This window comes from Mya arenaria, chromosome 15 (genome assembly GCF_026914265.1).
Source record: "Mya arenaria isolate MELC-2E11 chromosome 15, ASM2691426v1".
NCBI classification, from domain to species: Eukaryota; Metazoa; Mollusca; class Bivalvia; order Myida; family Myidae; genus Mya; species Mya arenaria.
This window is the reverse complement of record NC_069136.1, coordinates 44,152,054-44,165,128: the sequence shown is the minus strand read 5'-3', so window position 1 is coordinate 44,165,128 and position 13,075 is coordinate 44,152,054. Positions and strand designations below refer to the sequence as shown.

The 13,075-nt window shown below is 35.9% G+C and overlaps 1 protein-coding gene across 1 annotated transcript; it reads left to right on the top strand.

Moving 5' to 3' along the window:
* The first annotated feature begins 4,124 nt into the window (after positions 1-4,124).
* Positions 4,125-12,358, top strand: LOC128220409 (spliceosome-associated protein CWC15 homolog). The gene is made up of 6 exons (XM_052928788.1): positions 4,125-4,268; positions 5,147-5,250; positions 7,373-7,452; positions 7,858-7,956; positions 8,655-8,764; positions 9,177-12,358. The coding sequence occupies exons 1-6, from the start codon at positions 4,135-4,137 to the stop codon at positions 9,295-9,297; spliced, it is 648 nt and encodes a 215-aa protein (XP_052784748.1). The 5' UTR covers positions 4,125-4,134; the 3' UTR covers positions 9,298-12,358.
* Positions 12,359-13,075: the final 717 nt, after the last annotated feature.

Genomic DNA, 13,075 nt, shown 5'->3' with positions numbered 1-13,075 from the left:
TAATTCCTTACGCAGTAACCTCCCTAACCATGTGTAGGCTACACGCCACTATTACAATTTCCAGTGCATGGCTCTGTTAAAAGGACATGTTATAACTAGGATCGGCAACCATAGAGTGTATGAAACCGTCTTACAAGATTACAATAGTGATACATGTATAACAGGCATGGCCAATCAGACACGCCACCACTTAAGGAAGCTTCTTAATAATCCATGGTTCGACCAATCCTAGAAAATGACTCAACTGTCTGGTACCCATTCAAACAGGCCTGCATTAAACCTATTGAACGGGTACAGCGCAGAGCAGTACGCTTCGTTAACAGGCTTGCATATGATATACAAAATCCATGAAAACCTTGTAGACATCAACGCAGACAAGTACCTCCGCTAGGGCGATACACGCACCAGAGGCCATCACATACTGTACCAGGAGCGAATCACAAACCAGACATTTGCCAACACTCTCTTTCCAAGAAATGTGAATGACTAGAACCTCCAGCCAATTAGAATGGTACCACCTCCAACGCTTGATGCCTTCAACCGGCTCTCTTGAGTGAGCAGCCTGGCACCTAAACACTAATGATACACAAATTTGTATATAACTTTAAAGTTTTAAACATTTTTGAGACATTAAGTTCGCTACCGCCACGAAGTCTCGTTAAGCTTAGTACGCCCTATGGGCTCTTAGTATATGGATGAAAAAGAAGAAACAGGAACATCAGTGTTTTATTGTATAGAGAATTCTGGTGACGTCATTCCTGCATATTATGTATCAGTTTTATCATATAATTGATATATACTATAATAATTATGTATTTATAAATAATATCCTTTAGCTTTGTAACTCTTTAATAAATTTGCAATCGTTCGCTAGTTTTATCACTTACCATGCAGTTGTTTCTGTAATTCTACTTACGTACCACCTGTACGTGTTATCGGTCCCAGGTATTACAAATGGTCCATAAACACCAAAAATCATCTTACATTCGGAGCAGATACACCGTAATAAATGATACTGTAATGCACCAGTCAATTGTAACCACGCCCCCCCCCCCCGGTCCGGAAATAGCGGGGACTTCGACTTACCGTCCAGTCAAGCCCGGGTAAAATCCCCGCCCTGTGGAGACGAACTGCTGTTTAAATCCCCGCCAAATGTCCCCGCACTCCAGGGACCCTAGGTAAGGCCCATATCCCACGCTATTTTCAGCACGAAGACAAACTACCGCACCCGGCACTGCGGGGCCACCTGGAAGGTAAAAACACGGCCCATTTCCCCGGTATACCCCCGGACCTGGGGGGGGGGGGCTTGGTTACAATTGACTGGTGCATTAGTGTAGACCCGTGTACAACTGGCAATATTATAACAAGATATTGTTTTCGTGGAGAAGAACAGTTTGTAAAATACTGTACTGTAACCTCAATGCAATTTTAACAACACAACCAGATTTTAAAGTAAGTCTACAATGTTTGTTTTCTTTTTGTCGTTTGATTTACAGCTTTAACCATCATATGGGTAAACTTTCCTGAACCGTTTGAAAGTGAATGCTGTTGTTTTCCAATCGCTTTTCTTAAACTGTATGGAATCTCTCACATATTAGTTAATTTTGTCATCTTGGAAAGATTTAGTTTTCGGACATGTAGATTCGGATATGTCTGTTTCCCAGCTATTTTGGGCAAAGGATCCTGTTCAAAAATGACCGACAATTCAATTTGAGAAATTCTAATTTTGTAACTTAAATAAAAAAAAATCTCTTCAGTTCCATGTGTTATATCACAGAAACTAGTCCGTATACAGCCACTTCATAGTCTTTTGAAGATTTTTGTTTTGGCGACTCTAAAGGGAACATAATAAATGTCCAAATTAAAGAAATTATTTCTTAACACGCATTATTGTGACTTCACAGAGAAATTAATTACTGACCTATTAACCATGGTTTAAAGGTCCGTGCCAAAATGTATGATGCAGAGCTACATTTTTGGGTAGTCCACCTAAATGGCCGTCAACGAGTCTTTTGACGAATTTTTTTAATATGGCAGACTCATGACGTCCACCATCCCAGCAAAAAGTAGCAAGCGGTCCTTGCGCAGAGAATCCTCGCGGACACAATCAGGGCTTTTTCTGCCCATTTTGGGAAAAAGACCCTAGACATTTTGGGAAATTTTGCGTCGTGAAAATGCGGAAATTGGGAAATTATACAGTGAAAAGAAAAAGCTGTCTAGTCTCCTGTGAATTAGGAAATGATTCAATATTAGCTTGTTTTCCCTTTAAAAGACCCACAATGGCTGAAATATCAATCCTTGGGGGGTAAATATCTATTGCAATAAATCATGACAGATAATATTTCATATCTCTGAATGTGATGAAAATCAATGATTTCTGAGTTCAATTACCAAAAAAACTTCACATCACATAATTTATTAGGATGTTGAAAATGAACCAGTACAGGTAAAAAGATTTCTAAAAAAAAAAAAAAAAAAAAAAAAAAAAATTTTTTTTTTGGGGGGGGGATTGGGATTTTTTTTCTGAAGATTGGGAAAAATATCTTATATTTTGCTTTGGGAATGGGTCCGATAGTCGGACCCGTGGATACTATAGAAAAAGCCCTGACAATTTTTAAATTATCTCCGTTATAAATTCAAATTTCTACGAAAATATTATTGCCTACTATTAAACATGTATTTAGTAATGTCAGTATGCCCAAAAAACATGTTAAGTTATCATAAAACACGTACAAGTGTCGATTGTTTATCAAGTATCCCGATATCGGTAAATCTGGGACAAATCTGACTGGTTGTGTACATGTATAACGGTATTCGTGACCCATAATATATTAATGTGAAAATAACAACTCTAATGACATATTAAATCCAGTTCGACCGTCTCCGTGGCCTAGTGGATAAGCGTCCGCCTACGGAGCGGGAGGTCGTGGGTTCGATCCCTGGCCGCGTCATACCAAAAGACGTTAAAAGTTGGTACAAGTAGCTCCCTTGCCTGGCGCTTGGCATTTAAAGGGTAGTGCTTGGAAAAGTGGTGTACTCAGTACTGGTTTAACCCAGGAAAGTTGTACCCCGTGTATCGGTGCTTTACACCGAGCACGTAAAAGAACCAAGGGGTCTCTTCGAAAAAGAGCTAGGGTCTCGCACCCGGACTTCCTTGTATCCCACCACTGTCTCTTCAGCGTGCTGTCCCTTCAGCAAAAACAAAGGACCCCGTTGGAAATAAGTGCTTGCACTTTCACGGGTTATCCTTGATCGCAAGGTCTAAAGAAATACATACATACATACATACATCACTGTCGGATAAAAATTGAACAACTTTGTCATTATTATTCAACATCAATGCATATTATTACAGTATATCATTTCGCCCATTGTTAAATGGTAGAGAGTTGTAGCGTTACAGGGATACATAAGAAATGTCAAAATAATAAAAAAGTATCCCTGATCGCTCATTATTGTAGCTTCATTTTTGGGCAGTTTTAACTCAACAACTTCTCATGATTCCACAAAAATATTTTCTCATTTTAGCTAAGCTAAATATCCTCCAGGGGTCTAAAAACAAAAAGAAAGCAATTTAACCTTTAACAAATACTTTCCACACCCGGTTCAACATGAATAATGTTAATGCCAATCAAATGCACATGCCACTTTAAGTGCAAAGGCTATTCAAAACTACATCTAACAAGCACAATAATCTTACCAGGTTGTCCAAATAGGAGCAGAAATCCATCAAAACACACAGTCAGTCAAAACGTCATTACAAGCTAGTTTTTTTGTAACTTCTTATGTTTTTAAAAACAGAACCAATACGAAAATTGTCGAGAGAACATTCAGCCACCTTTAATAAGCTCTGGATACAGTACTTTTTGAAAAAGCAGAGCATGTCTGGCTATTTGTTTTAAAAGTAGAACCAATAGGAAAAGTATCCAAATAGTATTCAACCATTTTTGTCAAGTCAGGATAAACTTTTAGAGCATCATCTCAACTTCTGAACAATACTGTTATTGCGATTTGATATGGAAGTACCTTCTTATTCCTCAACAATGCCAAATTAGCAACAAAAGCAAGAGGCTGTCAGACTGAATGATGGACACTTATTGTGTAGCTTTTGTTTTAAACTTCAGCAACAGAACAATGACAACTGCAGCTAGGCCGACATTTGAGCCAGCGCGTGGCGGGAAGGGGAAGGGAGAGGGGGGAGATCTGAGTGCGCTGTCGAAACAGTACTCCAGCAGAGATCTCCCCGGACACACCAGGATGAAATACAGGTCAGTATTTTAGTGATTCTTCCCACCTTCAATGATTCTCACTGTCACCGGCAATGTAATTACATGAAATATCTACTAGTTATACATTAGATATAATTTTAATTTTTATGTTCACGGGAAACCTTAAGTTTACAAATTATCCAAATTTGGTTGGCAAATTAGCACAGTGCTTAGCGAATCGCTCCTCACCTAGGCGACCCGGGTTCAATTCCCAGCCTGATGCATGTGTGTTTGGTTTGTGGTCACTGGTCACCAAGCTGGAATAGTGAGTGTCCTTGTGTACTTTAGTTTACCCACTTCACAAGCCCATTCTCTCGTATAAAATCATGCCAACAAGAGTGATTAATATAATGTTGTTAAAACTTGTTTCACAATTGTTTTAAAATAGATATGTTTAAAGTGAAGTAAATTATCCTTTTCTGTTTCAACCCATTCTAAATTTAATCTCTAGAATTTGCATCTTCCAAATTATGCCAATAGTTGAGCTTACAATACTGGTTCCCCATAGCGCTATAATGGTTTTAGCCCTTCAGCTGCCAGATCAATCTCATCTCTTATGGTACTTCATAGGGCAAAAGACAATCAAATCCCTGAGATTACCAGAATATGTTAACATAAAGAATTCAAGAATAACACAAAATAAAAAACAAAATTGATGTCACTAGGCGTTACAAACGTTTTTTGTGTCATGTGCCAAGTATGGAAGACACAAAGGGTTTACTTTTCAGCAGTGTATCTTACTTTTCAAGCCGTTTTATCACTGGTGGCAGAGCCACTTGTAAAATATAACTTTTTTTTGCTCACTTTGTGAAATAATGAAGTATTACCATCTTACACCAGACCAAACAATTACCCTTTATCTGTATGCTACATTGCAGACAAGAAGGCCAGGGCACTACTGATGAGGTTCGTGGCCGTGACTTCAGACGCGAGTTAGAGGACAGGGAACGGGCAAACAGAGAAAAGAGGGACAGAAACAGGGGTATATACCATTACCTTAAAGTTTGTAATTTTACTCTTTGTCCTTTTATGTGCAACTCAATGGTTTTTGCCAATTTCTGCTAGTATTTTTTGGTTTGATATTAAAACAACCTTCAAACATCCCATAACTAATATATCTGAAGAGTATTTGATTGGTTGGTTAAAAATCTCTTACAATTTACCCTGGCAAGATTAAAACAATCTGAAGTAGATGAGGTAGTTAAACCATCAGGTTTCAAGTTGAGATTTTAGTCACATTCAGTTATTTGTGAGCATGCCCAAAACTAAAAAAATGTTTAATTAATTGCAAGAAATGTGGTTCAATTGTTTACAAAACAAATAATGTACATGCACGGATCACAGTTTAATCTGGTTGTCTGGCAAACTGTATTTAACAAGCATCTACTTTACTCCTTTATGATTTTACTATTTAAAGTTAATTACATCATTAAATGGACATCTTACTTGGGCGGTTGCAACTTAACTTTGATGCCATGAAGCTGTTCCTGCATGCCTTAACCAGCAATTTGTGAAAACCCCTCCTGCTTGACATCCATCCACATTGATGACACAGTTGGTTTTCCAATTTGCTAAACACCCCTCATAAGGAAATGGAAACATATCGTATCAGATGGGAAATTTCCCTCGACAATCATTACCATTGAATCATATTTATCATAAATTTGCACATTAAAATCAGCGAACTTGAAAAGTAAATGGGTATATACATCAATAAGGAATTGATTTTTATTAAAATTCAATTTTTTGCTTTTCCACCTGAAAGACATACACAATTACATTTTTCAGTTATGCATTATGAATTTAAGTGATCGGACATGAACATACTGTACATGTAGACCTACATGTACACCATGTTTACCTTTTAGATCGTGGTTTTAATTTATTTTAAACTTCTGGCCCTTCCTTCCTGGCTTAACTGGCTTATATACATGTACCTTATTTCAATTAGCAAAGATACATATTTCAATTTGATTGTTATAAATCAAAAAATGATTTGTTATGATTGTCATCAAAATCACCTTCAAAGTCTAAAAACTCTTACCGAAGTAACTAGAAAGTGAATTATTGATAAACATTAATAGTGAGCTATGCTTAATCCTGTTATAAGGGACTTAAGTTGTTATGAAAATTGGGGCCTGCTCATTAAAAAAGGTAATGCAAAATTAAATGTTAGCCATAGATAAACCAAACAAGCACTGTAGTGGTCGCTGATTTGATTTGCAGGATCTGATAAGCTCCGCCTACCAGCTAGTAGTCCAGGATTAGCATTCACACAATTCATGTTATTCAAGAATCATAGTTAGTTGTTGTTAAACTGTTGTACAGAATATTATACAAATCCCGTCTCGGGTCTGACTTACCACTTTACATACACAAGGGTCTCTTACTTTATGGTCTTATTATAAGTACACAACACAGAACATTACAAGCACCCATCAGACAACTGGCCCCTAGATTAAGGGGATAACGGTCTTTAGCTGTCATTATGACTTCTTCCAAAACATGCCCATTTGACAAAGGTTAGAATGTTATGTGGCTAAATTATCTACATGTATTGTCATCTTCCTGTCATCTTGGTCACTTCTTTTTGCTCATTCAGATACAGGAATAGAATGTTCATTAAAGCAAAATGCTTCTTATAATTCTATACATAGTATCAAAGATGATCCTGACCACAACCTGCAATGTCTTATTGAGAGCTGAAAATGATAACATTCTTTGTGTCAGTGAAAAGATCTCTTTCTATCCTCATTTTGAAGATACATGTTCACAGATTTAGTGTTATTACAATTTTCTTAAGCTGTGTTAATTCATTCTATTTTTAAAATAAAAACCAAGCTGCATCTTTCAGATTCTAAAGATGATCAGAATTTTGTGAATTTAAGCCAAAAATTAATCTTACTTTTAATCTATTATGGTATGCTTTTGGCAAAATAATGTATTTTCTGTGACATTTTTATAAAGAATTGTCAACTAAAGAGCCATAATTTGAACTGTTGCTAAGTTTTATGAACATTTTATTCACATTTCACACAAAAAGTGTTTTTAAATGTTGACCCCTTTAAGAAGTGAGCCTTTCTATAGTTTGACCTGTATTTCAGACTCAGGCAGCAGTAAGAGGCCGCGTCTCGAGCAGATTCCTGCAGCCAACCTGGACGCTGATGACCCGCTAGATGAAGATGTGAGTGTAGTTTTGAGCTGAAAAAGCCATATCTAGCTTGTTTGTTTATAATTTCAAGGTAATTTGGGCATATTGTCACAGCACAAGTAAGTGCCTGTGTTGATGTCACTCTAGTCATTGGATGTTTGTTGAAAAATGAGTGCACGGTGTGATCAAAAAATTACTTGTGATTATCAAAAAATCCTGAAATCTGGAAAGAGTGCTTTTTATTTCAGACTATTTATATATATTGCTTTTTTAATTGGCGACGTAATTAAAAAAAAACAATTATAGAGACTAATATTTCTTTTATATGTACCTTATTTCTTATATTTTTGCATCAATCTATATTGTTCACCTTTAAGGCGTTGCTTTAGACCACTGACATTAAAAATAATTACATTGTATGGTTTTTCATTTATTCAGGAGGAGGAGGATAGTTCTGATGATGAGGACGACACTGCTGAGCTGTTGGCTGAACTCAACAAGATCAAGAAAGAGCGGACCAGGGAAAAGGCGAGAATGGTGGGTGCCTATGAGCAAAATATGATTGTGATAATACACCATTCGGAGCTTGCCACTTTCTTCACTCCTGGGGATTCAACCATTAAAGAGCCTCTGATGCTTGTTTATACACTCTTGTAGCAGACTAAAACATTCTTTATATTGTGTTGAAGGGTGTGATCATTTCATGACTCTTGCAATATATGGTTTTGCTGAGTGTGGGTTTATATCACACTGTATAACTGTATAAGAAGTAACTATTTAAACAAAAAAAGCTTTTTATAACACTGGACATGTATGTACTGAGAGTAGTTTTTGCATATACATATTTATATAAATGAGCTATATATACCATTTATGGGTTTAGGGAACAACTAAAAAACCTAGTTTAAACATATTTTATTCAACATAAATATCTTTATATACATTGCATCATTGTATGTTATTATATGATACATAATACATTGAAGCGGAGCAAAATGAAAGCTGAGCTTAGAATGTTTCTCTCCAACATATATCTGGATGGTGATCATTTTTAACAAGGGACAAAGCTCCCTCAATGCAGGTATCAATCCTGGGACTCTCTTATCCAACATGCTTACAGTTGAGAATGTTTAAGGATCATGGATGTATGCAAAATAAGCATCTGTTTGTGTCGGTTTAGTATTGTCTTAAGTTTTATTGTTAGTAAAATTGATAATGTTATTTTCTAACCGTAGGATGCGGAGAAGAAGGTTGAAGATGAGCGAATTCGCTCTGAGATCATTCTGAAGGGCAATCCCCTCCTGAACCAGGACAAAACTCAGGTTGACTTCAAGGTCAAACGCAGGTACGAGGTGATGAAAAGCAGATAAACCAAGAGATTGTTTTCTTGCATACAATTGTTTTCTTGCATACAAGCCTCACCATTCGCCAATTTAAAATACTTCCGTGGATAATAATTTTTATAATTTTGAAATGGCAAAATAAAAAAATAAAATTATTTGCAAGTATGATATAAAAAAATTCTTCAAACTCTGTAAAACTGTGATGTTGGATGACAAGTGTGAGTTCAAACAATTGTCAGTTATGACATCAGTAAGTAACAGAGCAAACGCCTTTTGGTGAAAGATACAAAAGCTGTGTTTATAAAATGTGGCACTTGTTAAAATATGTGTGAGGCTGTATATTGACTCTTAAATGCTGATGCTGGGGACCACAATAGTATTGCTATGATCATACTGCATGTTTTCAATTTGCAGATGGGATGATGATGTCGTGTTCAAGAACTGCGCTAAGGGCGAGGAGAAGAAGTCCCTCTTCATTAATGACACTTTGAGATCTGAGTTTCACAAAAAGTTCATGGAGAAATATGTGAAATAAGTCCACCTACACATGTTCATCACGCTTTGAGACCCAAGTTTAGTGAAGACAATGGGAAACTATGTAAAATAAGGCAAAATGAGGGTCTGAGTATGTGTATTGACAAATTTATCACATGACCTTTCTTCATTTGAATGTTAGGCAACTGCTTAGTAATTCTTACATTACACATTGAGTGTACTACAACTTGGTAGTAATTTTATTTCGCCTTACTAATTTAGCATAATCATTTAATGCAATAATGAATAAAAAAATTGTTTTTGATGAGGAATGTGTCAGGCGTTAAAATTGATGAAGTTTGTGATGGAAAATTTATAAAGCTTCCCAAAGCCTCACTTAATTACTCTTCCTAGACTTGTACTAAATGGCAATGCAATAAGTAAGACCCTATATATGTATGTTATGATAGTACAGAAAACGCATTGACACGCTCTTCGGCCAATATGAATTAAATGCTAGATTTTCATACATATCTTTTTTAAATGGGGTTGAGAAGTAGCTTTTTATTTTTTCTTAAATGTCTGTTTTACCATTGAATATGTTCATGCTCTTGTTTATTGCATAAGGGACCATATACATGCGTTTCTAGACAAACTACAAACACCATCTTATGACTTGTACTTGTTTAAATGTGAATGTTTACATCGACACCAGCTGGTATGAATAAATGCAGTTAACGGATAGTACCGGACAGATACGCAAATACAGGAACCAGTTCAACATTTTTATTTGAGGAAATAAAATTCAAGTGGTGGCGGAAAAATAGGAGGCGGGCGGGGCGAAAATCTAGCAATTAATTTATTGTTGCCTTGTTATGATATATCATACTTGCAAGTTTTGATTAAGATTAACTATGGTTAGGTTATACACAAAACTGCATATTTTGCCATAATTGATAAAGGCCAACAACTCTCATGTCAACTAATGCCTTTTTTCCGCAGTAGGAATTATATTTGAGTTACTTAACGGAAGTGAATTCAATTGTTACACTATGTCTACTGTTAATTTTATCATCTATATAAATTTATGTTTGTCATCAAATGCATTATGTCTTTCCTTTCACGAAACTATGTTCTGCACATACAATCTGTTTGTGGCCCACATAGTTCATTGTATAGTCAGTCATATGATATATTTGTTTGTTATACTTGACAATTAGCACCAGAAATTGACCCTTAAAATGAGAGCTTTAAATTTTGTAACCCTTCTAACATTATGGTTTCATGCATTGCAGGCAAATAATCAGAGCATTTTAAATACAATGAAAAGAAAATCACAAAGTTCAACCTCAAAAATCAACTTTTCAAGTCGACATCTGATCAGAGCTGTGCGGTTAGAATAGTTACAATGAGTTACAGCAAAAAAAAACATCTTTGAACCCAATTAACAATGGAATGATTTCTTAAAGCTAAGTATAAATTGGTGTCAAATGTCACTTATTATAACAAAAAGAGTTGTCCAATGAGTTTGGGAAGTCGGTATATGTTCACTTTTTAGCTTGACTATTCGAAGAATAAGGAGGGCTATACTACTCTCCCCAGCATCGTCGTCTGGTTAAAGTTTTAGGGCAAGTTGGGATTTTCACTTATAAGTCCAATACCCTTCCTTCAATTGACTTAATACTTCACACAGTTGTTCAGGACCATCACACAATGAGGTTACATAACTCCATATTATCCTTTATACATGTTGTGGCCCCTGATTGACTTAGGTTCAAGTTTTAGGCCAAGTTAAAGTTTTAGGGCAAGTTGGGATGTTCACTTATAAGTGCAATACCCTTTATTCAATTGACTTAATACTTCACAAAGTTGTTCAAGGCCATCACATTATGAGGTTAGATAACTCCATATTATCTTTTATACAAATTATGGCCCCTGATTAGCTATTGAACTTGGGTTAAAGTTTTAGGGCAGGTTGGGATATTTATTGATAACTTCTATACCATTCATTTAATTGTCTTAATACTTCGCACAGTTGTTCAGGACCATTGCACAATGAGGTTTCATAACTCCATGTTATCCTTAAAACAAGTTATGGCCCCTGATTGACTTAGGTTAAAGTTTAAGGGCAGGTTAAAGTTTTAGGGCAAGTTGGGATTTTAATAAAAAAAAATCTTATATACCCTTCATTCATTGCACTTAATACTACGCAGAATTATTGACGACCATCTTACAACAAGGAACATAACTCCATTTTAACCCTACATACAAATTATCTTTTGAAAGGCACATTTATGTATTCTTAACCACATTTTCATATTGAATGACTTGCGTCATTGTTCGGGCGGGCTGGTGGGAGGGCAGCATCAAAGTCACCATATGTATCGAATAATTTTAGCTTTCTAGCTAGGTTTGACATCAAGAGACCAAACTTGGTAAATACGAAGAGTTTATGGAGACCTTTTATTGGAATGCGTTTGAGGACCCTAGGATTAAGGTCAAGGTCACTGTTGCTAAAAATAGAAATATGGTTAGTACTGAATAACTCCGTAAGGGTTGACACAGTGTGACCAAACTTTGTATATAGGACAAGTTTATGCAGAGCTTTCATGGATTGCTTTTTGGCCCCCTAGGGTCAAGGTCACTGTTTCTAAAAAATAGATTACTGTTTCAGTAATGGTTGCCATACTGTGACTAAACTTGATATGTAGGAAGAGTTTATGGATGACTTCCATAGGATTGTGTTTGTGGCCCTTAGGATCAAGGTCACTGTTACAAAAAACAGAAGAAAGCAGTTGAAACTGAATCTCTTCTGCCAATCATTAAAAACCTGGTTTTGTCACATGGCGATTCTTGTTCACTTTTTATTTGATTGTTTTATTGCTTTTGACAGGCACATATTACATCGTTATTGTATTCACTTCTAAGTCAAAGCGGCGTAGTCGAGCGCGCTGTCTTACGACAGCTCTTGTTAAATTGTAATAGGTGAACACAACGTTGACATTTTAATGTGTTGTATACTGGTGTTTTCAGTCTGTTTCATACTACCTTTTTTATTTTCTCAAAACTGATGAGAGGAATATGAAGAGGGTTTGTGTATATATTGTGAATAAATAACATAAAAAAAACTTCAACTTGCTTAGATGATGATGATGATGATGATGATGATGGTGATGACGATGATGATGATGATGATGATGATGATGATGATGATGATGATGATGATGAAAAGATGATGATGGATGATGATGACGATGATGATGAAAAGATGACAATGACCATTTTCAAAGACAATAGGGACAGAACAGTACCGTATTATTCACATGCAGTATTAAATGAATTGATCAACACTAAACAAAATAAAGCGTAATAGATGAGATGCTATGATGTACGAGTATTGGTCCGTCTCTCGACCATAAAAACTGTTTAACCGTGTAACTGTATTACAATACAGTTTATGGTCAGGACTAATCCCTAAAGCAGGACACTGCTTGTTGGTAACGTTCGGAAATGACATAGTCTTGTAACCAAATGATACAAAATGATATAATGTTTACGCTACATGTACTTAAATAAAATCGAATGAGTGAAACTGATTGGTCTATTTAGACATGTTTGTATGTGACAATAGGTACGATATACAAGATTAACGAAGAACTAATACACGATGACATAATGGCGCATAATTCTATTATCAATAAATGATCTAATCGATATTAAGCTTTTAGTTTTATGCACATGTACCACCCATTTGCGTTATGTTTTATATTTCTACTTAAGAGAATAAACATAGTATATATCTTCAAGATGCTTAAGAGGTTCTAGTGTGTGCTTAACAT